This window comes from Lycium ferocissimum, chromosome 11, assembly GCF_029784015.1.
Source record: "Lycium ferocissimum isolate CSIRO_LF1 chromosome 11, AGI_CSIRO_Lferr_CH_V1, whole genome shotgun sequence".
Taxonomy (NCBI): Eukaryota; Viridiplantae; Streptophyta; class Magnoliopsida; order Solanales; family Solanaceae; genus Lycium; species Lycium ferocissimum.
In genome coordinates, this window is record NC_081352.1 from 15,603,105 (window position 1) to 15,614,850 (window position 11,746).

Consider the following 11,746-nt stretch of genomic DNA (forward strand, 5'->3'; position numbering starts at 1 on the left):
TACCATTATCTCCCCCTTGTTCAAAAGCTAACGCTTTATGTTCGTGAATCCCCTCTTTCATCTGCAACAAGTAGGAATCACCAAACTGCTTCTCTCTAACTTCGATGACTAAGGAGGAATAAGCCATGTTCTGGGCAACAACTCCACCCACTTCGGAGTCCGAAAGTCGAATTCCTAGCTTGGATAAGCGGTGAACTTCTTTCACCATAGTTCTCTTGTCTGCCTAAATCATGAGTTGTACTTCCCATACTTGATTTTTTTTTTTTTTTTTTTTTTTGAGATACTTCCTAAAATACTCATAGTAGATCGTTGTGAGCTAAGTCTTTGACTAGCACCTTAAAGATTAGAGTCTCGTGCAATGGCACTACCCTTGTGACACATAACTGGGCATGATCTTATAGCTTTTCTGTGATCGCCTAATCGATAATAATTGAACTTGACACGATTCGTTCGACGATCATTCTACTCATTTCGGGTTTCCTCTAAGTTGAGGCATATTCCTTATGGAGACTATCTCATTATGCCAACCTAACTGAAATGAGGTTCTTCATATCTCGTACTAACCCTTCGGGTCTTCAATTATCTCACTGGACTTATTGGCGATTTATGCATCTCCCCCTTAGACCAAGGCTAACGTCTTATACTTACAAATTCTTCTCTTTTGATGGGATCCAATTAACATTCCTTATCTTCTGTAATTCCTTTGTACTCTGCAACACTGGCGACTTTTTTTTTTTTTTTTTTTTTTTTTTTTTTGACTCACTTCTGAGCAATTTCTCATTGGGAAAAACTAAATTACTTACATGAACGGGTTGCTACTGTATTCATAACTGGCATACTCCATCTTAACGATTTAACTCTGCTCACACTGTAAATCTTAGGACAACCCCTTTTTGACAACTCTTAAAGGTTATTCTTCTGTAGTTTGCTCTCTTACGGCTTAGCTGATTTCTTCTTCCACTAATCACTCTACTCCGAACTTAACTTAAGCCCTTGGTTTCTAACACACATTCGGATGTATCCGAACTGTCACCCACTTAAGATGTTCATCTGAATAAGGAAATCAAATCATATTTCTAATAGTTCTCCGAAATTGCTAATGCATTGTATCTACTCAAAACTTACTTACTATTTTTCTGTTAATCACCTGCTAGCTTCATATTTTCTTATTTTGCTCTAATAACCTAAGTTATTTCTAACTCTCCCTCATCATCTGACGCTATTCTATGGTTGTATACTATCTTTTCTGAACTATGGATCACACTTAACAAACTTTCATCTATCTTATACGAAAGATTGGAACAACTAAACCCAAACTTTCTATACACTTCAAAATCGTATCAGACTATACACATCTGGGATAAACACTTACTCACATAGCTTAAGAGAGAACTGTCACATCTCCTTATCTCATAATAATAATTACTTCTTATAGTAACTTACAACCATCGTACTCTCTAACTCTGATCTGACTAACTTAAACAAACTAAAATCATTCCCGAAAATTTAATATCGTCTGCTCATGGTTATTATTTCATACATACCTCTTTTTTTTAACAGGCATAGTTCGTACGAAAATTTCATCTGTGGTGATAACTGGGGATGCCTTTTTATCCTGACGACCTGCTGAAGCTTCTAAACAGTCTTCACTGAGAACTGCAATACCAAGCTTAGCTGTATTATAACCTAACTGGTCTTGAGAATTAAGAGGAGCCACCGAAAAACACATATCAAGGCCCCAAACGATACACCCCTTGGTGTCTCCTATAACACTTGTTACACATAAGATTCTGAAAACTTCTGTGGCTCACACTGGTATGTCACTGAGAGGCTGGTGCTCTTAAACTCTGTTTCTAGCTTAACTGACCTTTTTGATTTTATCTAGACCTCGAGACTAGTGTACTAGCTGTAGATGGAATGGGTCCTGATGACCTCCGGTAGAAAATTGTCTGCCACCACCTCCTTGAGATCCTCCATGATTTACGTTTCCTGCAGACTTAGCTCCTTTTCTAATTTCTCTGATATCCTCTTCCTACTGTCTCTCATTCTCCTTTCTCAAGAACATCATTATCGTTCAACTTATCATTCATTCTACTACACCCCTTCTCGGGCAACTTACACTTTATTCACCTTTCAATAACACCTCAAGTCTCATTTGTTACCAGCAAGTACTTCACAATTGTACCCCTATGGATAATCAACCTCAGTTGGGCCTTGAATTACCTGTTCGTCGCCTGCGCATTCGAAACGTACGTAATTCGATAGGAAGAGAAGTTACTTATTGCTCTAAGCTTCATGGCACGATCTAGAGTAGAAAGAAATGAGACAAATCCTGAATGTCTTGGTGGTCAAATATTTATATGCGTGGGGCCCTCACACATATAAAAGAGACCCCACTGGACACGGCTTCATAGACTCCCTAAGACACTTGAACCTAGTGCTCTGATACCAAGCTTTGTCACGCCCCGAACCTGGGCCTGGACGTAACACGACACCCGGTGCCTGACTGCATGTGACCGAGCGAACCAACTGGCTGGCTGAATCAACATGTGATACCAAAACATAACTGAATGCAGAAACAACAAAACACATGCCGATATACTAAAAGTCCGACCGAAATCATAATGCGGAAATACTTAGACAATCCGAAATATCCGAACGTAGCCAACATGGCTTAAACCAAAACAATCGAATAACTCGCCAACAAGGCTAACATAATAAATATCCGACCGTCCGAATCGTGTCTATGAAGCCTCTAAGAATACAAAATAGAGTATCTATGAACCGAAATAACTCGATAGCCGACAATGCCCCGAAGAAATTGGGGCTCACCAAAGAATCGATACGTGCACTCCTAAAGAGCCGAGTCGTCAACCTCGTATATCGTTACTCGCATCGCGAGATGCGCAGCCCCCAAGCAATAAAAAGGACATCAAGACATTTGAATTGTACTGGTATGTAAAGCAACCGAAGCAATAAAATACCGAAACCGAAACCGAAACCGATAATCGAATCGTAATCGTAATAGCAAGGAAGTAGAGATATGAATACTCCCCGCTCGTATCCGAATCATCTGTATTATCTGTGTTTGTATATGTGGGGCCTCGGCCCAATAATAAATGCACGCTATGGCCTCGGCCTAGTAGTGCGTCAGTCAATGGCCTCGGCCATGTATACGTATACACAAGATTGTGCTGTGCCCTTGGGCAAAATCACATATGTTTAATTATGGTTAATTAATAAGGACTGAGACCATAACAACAATGAACAATGCTGAACCGAAATAGACATGCTGATCGAATTGAAAACACCGATCGTTTCGAGCATACCGAATTTCTAGACCGAGACTCATGTGGTAACAATACATAAGTCTATAAAGATTACGTGCCGAGTTCATGATATTCAAATTGACAACCATGAACGAATTCTCAGAATCGCAACCCTAAAAGATAACAAGCTTCTACAACATATCATAAAACTAGGGCTAAACTATTCTCGAGTCAAATTACCGACAAGTATGAAGAATGAGGCGTAGGAGAATCATGAACATTCCCTAACGTAGATAGTTAGCCTCACATACCTTAATTCCAAATTTTGAGCGTAATACAATGTTCGTCACCCTTTCAACTTTGATCTATATCAATACAAGTCAAAGGGATTCTATATTAGCAATAATATTCATGCTTTGGTCATCTAAGCATTTTATCAAACACTTGGTGGGCATGAAGCTCCACAACCTTCATTAATGGTGTTTTCTTCACCCAATCCCCATTCTATTACTTCTAGCCGATTCTACAATCTCAATTAGGTGTAATTAACATCATTCTCCATCACCCATATGATTATAACAATCTCAAGTCAACAATCCAAAACCCTACTATAGTTCGTGTAATTCTCTTTACTAAACCCATTTACTATTCTCCCAAGAACTCATCAATTCACTATTATGAATGATTAGAGTGTAGAAGCATTACCTTTTTGACGTTCAATCCTCTTGAATTTGGGTTCTAGGGTTTCCACCTCCAACAATAATGTTCCAATCACAACTCTATGGATTAGAAGGGTTTACTCAAGTTAGAAAGAGATTAGGGACTTGAATTCAATCTAGAATCATGATAAAACTTACCTTGGAGGGTTCTTGAGGCTTGGGACTTGTTCCCTCCGACTTTAGGGTGATTTTTCGTGACTAGGGATGTTAGGAAATAAACCCCAAGCTTAAATATAACTTAAAACGCGAAATCCAACTTTTGACCCGAAATCGACCTTTTTCGCGATGGGTCCGCGATGCACGGTGAATCGCGCAACATTCTCGCAGGTAAATACTCGAGTTTTTGTGCGATCGGCCCGCGACGCGGGCCATCGCACGCGCCCCTCACGCGCCCCGAGAAGCGGTGTGTGTCGGTTTTGCGCAGTGTTCGGTAAAATAGGCATAACTTCTTGTACATAGCTCTGTTCAAGGCCCATAATATACCGTTGGAAATCTATTTCAAAGGGCTACAACTTTCATGTTTTAAGTTTCCTCAAATTCCCAACGGATTTTCACGAAATTCGACTGGAAGGCGTACGTATCAAAACTTAGCCGATTCTATAGACTTTTAAATGCCTTACTATTAGCCATATTGAGACGATCATATCTCCTTGCTCCGATCTCTGATTGGCCTGGTCCTTATATCGTTAGAAAGCTATTTTTACGTACTACAACTTTCATTGAGGGTACTTTCCCAAATTCCCAACTAATCAAAGAGTTATCACTGCCCGAAGTAGGCCTATCAACCATTTTCGCAAAACGTTCAATCCACTAAAACTTTAAAAATGATCTCACGCTACTTCTTTGATACGGTGTAACATCTCTCTCCCGCCAATTTGTAAAAATCCGATCGTTCTACTCAACCACCGGATCCAAATGGCAAAGCAATAACACCCAATGAAGAAATTCCCACAAAACCCAATTATCTCTCTGTTGTTGCCGGTGGAAAATCGATTTCAACTCGAAAAAGACAATCAGTATTTGCAGATGTATCAACTCATAATGGCGTACCGGCAGTCTTATTTGATTGTGACGACTATCATGGATCAATGGCAAAGGAATGCAAATTCACTATTAATGGCAGATTCCTAAAAACCCGACCCCAAATTGAAACAATTCGAGCTACAGTGAAAGAATCAATCCCTATCAAAGGGAAAATTCAGATTGGGGTCTATGATAATCAGAATGTGTTCATCCACGTCTACAATGAGGAAGATTTTAACACCATTTACTTCGGACATGTTATAGATATCGATGGTCAGACGATGTGGCTGAGCAGATGGACCCCAAACTTCACACCGGAGGAAGACAACCCGTTAACTCTGGTATGGGTTCTATTACCTAAACTACCTTTCCACTTACATACTTGGCACTATTTAAAACAAATTATTAGTCCAATCAGGATTCCCCTAGCATTGGATTTAGCGACAAGGAGTAGAACTAGGCCAAGTATGGCCAAGGTTCGGGTTGAAATTGATCTTACAAAACCTCGGCTAAATTATGTGTTATTGGACAAAGAAATGTGATGAATCCTTTACAAGGTTTTGATCAAAAATTGAGTATGAGGGTGTGCCTAGATACTGTACCCGTTGTAGGTTATTAGGACATACCTTATATCAATGTAGAAGAGTAGAAAAGGAGAAACAGGAAAAGGAAGTTTCAACAACTAAAAAAAAAAGTCCTATGAGTAAAGCAGGCCCTTCTACAAAAGCTCAAGAAATTCCAAAAACTATGACAAAAATGAATGAACAAGTACCTCAAAGAGGCAAAGAATTGCAAACCAAAAAAGGGAGAACAGTTCCTATGAGAGGCAAAAGTGCTCCCCCTAAGCAAACTTATAAACCTACAGGGATCATTCTTGGTATAGATAAACCTCATCCCACAAATAAGGTGACCAGTCAAGGAAAAAACACTGAGAAACTGTTTGAACAGGTTGACATAGAGAAAATAATGCCTATCAAGGTTTTACCAGAGAAAAACCAAGATCAGTTAACCCAGCAAAATCTCCAAATGAACAAAAGAGAATCATCTCCATCCAATGATGTAAATAATGTTAGAGGAGAATTTGGGCAGATAACAAAAAATAATGAGGAGATGCACAATGATCAATAGCTGCAACTTGAAGGAAGTAAAGAGATTATGATCACTGATCCAAATGCACTACAGGTTGTTTTAAGCACAGATGAGGCAGATTTTCAAGAAACAAATCAACAGTGGCAAGTTCCAAAGAAGACTGCTCAGAGGACCAAAATTCTTTCAAATGATACAAAGGATGTTTCCAAGGCTAATAATAAATTTGAGAGCCTAAATGAAAAACAGGAAACTCTGGAAAATAAGACTCAACAGAAAGGGGAAGTGAGTACTAGAAATATAAAAAGTCAACATGAAAGGGCTCCTCTTGAAGATGAATGGGCAAAGGAAACTACTACTGAAGAGGAAGAAACTTCAGAAGAAGAAACAGAATAGGAAACTACTGATGATGAAGCTGAACTACTGGCATATGCTTTTGGGGGGAAGAATAGGGAGACTGAGATATTTCAGGATGCATAAGAAGACAACATAGATAAGCATGAAATACCTTTAAAGCTCCGGTCACGAAAGAAATCTCCTATTACAAGGAACCAAAAGAAAACTACACAAACCAACAATACTAAACATGTTTAATGATTAAGCTCTTAAACTGGAATATTAGGGGCATAAAGTCCCAAGCTGCATCGAGAGACTTGTATACATGATCAAACAAGATAACATAAACTTTGTTGCCATTCAAGAGACATTTCTTCAAGAGACCTGCATTGATGACTATAAGAGAATTCTGGGAATGCAGGATAGTTATACAAATGTAAGTAACAAGATATGGATTTTCTTGGGGGGGGGGGCGAAGTGAATTGTAATGTATATGCTAACCATGCCCAAATGCTTACTTGTAAACTTACTACCAAAGAATCCAACAAAGATCTTTATATCTCAACAGTGTATGCCAAAACTAGAAAACTGGAAGGGAGGATCTATGGGATTAAATAAGAGCTCTATCTAGTACAATTTCCACACCTTGGGCTGTTATAGGTGACTTTAATAGCATTTTAAATGTTGATGAGAAATTAGGGGGAAACCTACATAGACTATCCAAGAGTCTCCCTTTCATTGAATGCCTTTTTTACTGCAATCTAGAAGATGTTGGGTACTTTGGACAGCCTTTCACCTGGTGCAATGAAAGAAAGGGTACTGACATCATCTGGAAAAGACTGGATAGGTTGGTTGTCAATGGTGAATGGAATTCTTGCTTTTCTAAGACAATTATCCATCACTTACCTAGATCAGTTCTGACCACAGCCCATTACTTATGAATGCTGAAAATAAGAAAGAAAGCTACATAAAATACTTCAAGTTCCTAAACTTTTGGGTAGATCAAGTGGACTTTCTCGAAATTGTGAAGCAACAATGGGAGGCTGAGATCAATGGGAACATATCTTGGAAAGTTCATCAAAAGGTGAAAAGAACCAAAGAAAGCTCTTAGTGAATGGTCCAGGAACAAAATTGGGTATATTTTTGATAACATTAAAGCTATGGAAAGCAAAATTGAACAACTAGAAGCTCAATACATAAATACCTTGAGTCAAGATGACAGGATGCAGCTCAATCATGCCAAAGCTGAACTGATTCTTCATCATAAGATGGTTGATACCTTCTGGAAGAAAAAGGCCAACCTCAAATGGCACCTTGAGGGTGATGAAAATACCAGATATTTTCACAACATGGTCAAGGGCAGAAGGAAGTTGCTCAATATTCATAGAATCTATGCAGAAGATCAATGGATAGAAGGAAGTGAAAATATTGTTGATGCTGCTGTAAAGGTCTATCAAGACCTATTTTCAGAAGATAACATATCTTTTGTTAATAGTATCCTTAACTGCTTGCCATGTTTGATTACTGATTCTGATAACTCTAGGCTTTTTGCTGATCCTTTATGGATGAAGTTAAAAATGCCATTTTTGACATCAATCACAATAGTTCTGTTGGGCCTGATGGTTTTAATAGTATGTTTTTTCAAAAATCTTAATGATATTCTAGAAATGGTCAGAGCTGTTTTTGATGGTCAACAAATGCCAATTTTTTTTACTTCAACTTGTTTAGTCCTCATTCCTAAGACTGAAGCTCCATAATCATTTAATTATTTTAAACCAATTAGCCTTATTAATGTTTCTCAAAAAGTAGTGTCTAAGGTTCTGAATGAAAGACTGACCAAAATTCTTCCTAGTTTAATCTCTGAAAACCAAAGTGGTTTCATTAAAGGCAGAACTGTTGGTGAAAATGTTTTACTTGCACAGGAAATTATTCATGACATCAGACATCCTAATAAGGGTAATAATGTTGTGATCAAATTGAATATGAATAAGGCTTATGACAGACTTTCATGGCCCTTTTTGTATGTAGTATTGAGGAAATTGGGTCTTGCAGAACAATGGATAACAATCATCAAGAACCTGATTTCCAACAATTCGTATATTGTTATTGTGAATGGAAAGAGATATGGGTATTTCAAGTCTGGCAGAGGAGTCAAACAAGGGGACCCTCTTTCCCCTTCTCTTTTTGTGATTGCTGCTGAAGTTTTATCTAGACTGCTAAATAAACCTTTTGAAAATCCAAGCTTTATTGGCTTCAGTATGCATAAGAACAGTCCCAAAATAAATCACCTTTCATACGCTGATGATATAATCATTTTTGTTCGGGAAAATCAGCTACTTTGCATCTCATAAAACAAACTCTGACAGAGTATGAAGTAAACTCTGGCCAACTCATTAATACTAACAAAAGTTGTTTTCTTATGGATGAGCAGGTCACACAAAAAAGGAGAAACATTGTGGCAAAAATTCTTAAGTTTCAGCAGAATGTTTTTCCTATCAACTATTTAGGATGCCCATTGTTCTATGGGAAAAAAAGAGTACATTACTTTACAGACATAGTCACCAAAATCATTCAAAGGATGGGGTCATGAAGTTGTAATTTTTTTATCTACAGGAGGTAAAAGAATCCTAATTAACCATGTCTTAGCTGCTATGGCCCTTCATATGCTTGCAATCTGTGAACCTTCCAAAACATCTCTAAAACAAATTGAGAAGGTTCTTGCAAACTTCTTTTGAGGAAGTTCTGAAGGGAAACAAAAACATCATTGGACAAAATGGGAGACCTTTTATAAACTAAAACTGGAAGCGGGTATAGGAGTTAGAAGACTGCATGACATTTTAGATGCTTTCTATTGTAAACTATGGTGGAACTTCAGAACCAAGGAGTCTTTGTGGACAAAGTTCATGAAAGCCAAGTACTCTCAAAGAATTCACTCTATGTCAAGGAAATGGAATTATACCCATTCTCATACATGGAGGAGACTAATGCAAATCAGATTCAAGGTGGATCGTCTTATACATTGGAAGATCAACGAGGTAATTCCAACTTCTGGTGGGATAATTGGTCAGGTATAGGCAGACTTTCCCTTTACATCTAAACATCTACTTCTATTAAACCAAAAGTGTCCGACTATATCAATAATGTTCAATGGAATATATATAAACTTTCTAATTACCTACCCCCTGATATGGTTCAAAATATTCTAAAAATTACTATTCACTTTTCTAATCTTGATGACCAACCTTTTTGGACTGCTAGTATAGATGGGAGATTCAATAGTAATTCTGCATGGAATATTATTAGATATAAATCCTACTCCTCTCTGATTAATAATTTACTTTGGCATAAAAAAGTCTCTTTCAAGACTGCCTTTTTTGTTTGGAAAGTGCTCAGATATAAGATTGTTGTTGATTCTAATAGAGGAAGATTTATTCTATGCCTAGCATCTAAATGTGATTGCTGCATAAGCTCTGGCCTAGAGGATGAAGAAAATCTTTTCTTGGATAGCTTAGTTGGGGAAACTGTCTTGAAATACTTCAACCAATTATTTGTCATTAGAGTGGAGAAAAGAAGTATCAGACATAATCTGATCACTTGGTGGATGGTTAAAGACCAAAACCCTATACATAAACTAACTTTACAAGTATTACTAGTAGTTGTTATTTGGCAGATTTGGAAAGACAGGTGCGAATGCAGGTTTGAAGGGATTAAGATGTCTTCCAACAGAATTATTTTGAGATCTACTAAGCAAATCAACATCATTACTCGTAAACAATTTCCAAAGATCCCTCCATATATGAAGTGGATCCACTATTTTGAACTCATGAGAAGGCCAAAATTAGCACTACTATCGTAGCAGTGAAATGGACAGCACCAGAGACTGGATGGCTGAAGCTAAACACGGATGGGTGCTCAAAAGGAAATCTAGGCCAGTGTGGGGGAGGAGGAATTATCAAAAATAGTCTTGGAGAATTACAAATAGTATATGCCATGCCCCTTGGAACATAGACAAATAATTATGCAGAAACAGTAGCCTTAAAAGCCGGTGTGGACTGGTGTTTGCCAAATAGAATAAGAAATCTGGAAATTGAATGTGATTCACTTCTTTTGGTAAATTTGATTTTGAAGAATATGTCCACACCATGGAAATTACAAGAAGACATCAACAAGATTAGAGGCATGTTGGATAATTTTGACAGTTATAAAGTACTTCACTGTTTTAGAGAAGGTAATAAAGTCGCTGATAAACTGTCAAATTGTGATTTAGAATATGACTAAACTACTTGGTTCACAAATTTCCAACAGTTGCCTAGAGAAGTTAAAGGAGAATTCAACATGGACAAGCATCACTTTCCTTCATTCAAACATAAACACAACAAGAACAAAGTCATCCTGGATACTCAAGTTCTTAGAAACTACACTTTTGATGTTCCATAAGTTCTTAATTGTATAGGGAAGACTCTAGCAAAGATTCACTTATTCCCAGCCCCTTTTTGAGAGCTGAAATGTATATCTACTTTTGTAATGATTGGAGCCTATTCCAATAATGTAGGAATTTGGATTTTGGTTTACAAATATCCAACTTTTGTAAAGTTCTTGAAATAAAATGAACATCCAGTCTCATTGAGATGGATGACCTTTGATTAAAAAAAAAAAAAAAGCAGTCCTTTGATTCTTCTCCTCACATCGACTCAATTCTTGAATTGATGGACTAAACTTGTTTCTTGAATTTGACCATAAATGTGGAGCTAGGCTTTGATCACGAATGTGGAGTAAGGAACACTTGCGACTCACCACTTAAGATGAGGGCTTCTTAATGTATAAAGACTTTTTATCACCACTTGAGAGGAAGACTTCTTGATGTATGAAGACTTTTTATCAACACTTGAGAGAAAGGCTTCGTGATATATAGAAGACTTATGAATCACCACCGGAAAGGAAGATTCCTTGATATACGTAAGACTTTTGGATCACTGCCGGAGATGAAGGCTTCTATTGATGTATGGAAGACTTTTTGATCACCACATGAGGGGAAAACTTCGTGATATAGGAAAGACTTATGGATCTTCACCGAAGAAAAAGATCTATTGATATCGGAAGACTTTCAGATCACCGCCAACAATAAAGGCTTCTTGATATATGTATTTTTCTATCCTCTTCTTATGTTGTCCCTCTTTTGGCCTTATGATGACACCTATTTATTGGTACGAGGGAAGAAATTTTATGATAATATATATGGAAAATCTTAAGGGTAAATGAATAAAGTGATACTTCACATAAGCCACAAACTACAAGGGGGAAACTTTTGCCAAA

The 11,746-nt window shown here is 37.6% G+C and overlaps 1 protein-coding gene across 1 annotated transcript; it reads left to right on the forward strand.

Moving 5' to 3' along the window:
* The first annotated feature begins 4,884 nt into the window (after positions 1-4,884).
* Positions 4,885-9,448, forward strand: LOC132036558 (uncharacterized). Its single transcript, XM_059426915.1, has 2 exons — positions 4,885-5,352; positions 8,865-9,448. The coding sequence occupies exons 1-2, from the start codon at positions 5,077-5,079 to the stop codon at positions 9,021-9,023; spliced, it is 435 nt and encodes a 144-aa protein (XP_059282898.1). The 5' UTR covers positions 4,885-5,076; the 3' UTR covers positions 9,024-9,448.
* Positions 9,449-11,746: the final 2,298 nt, after the last annotated feature.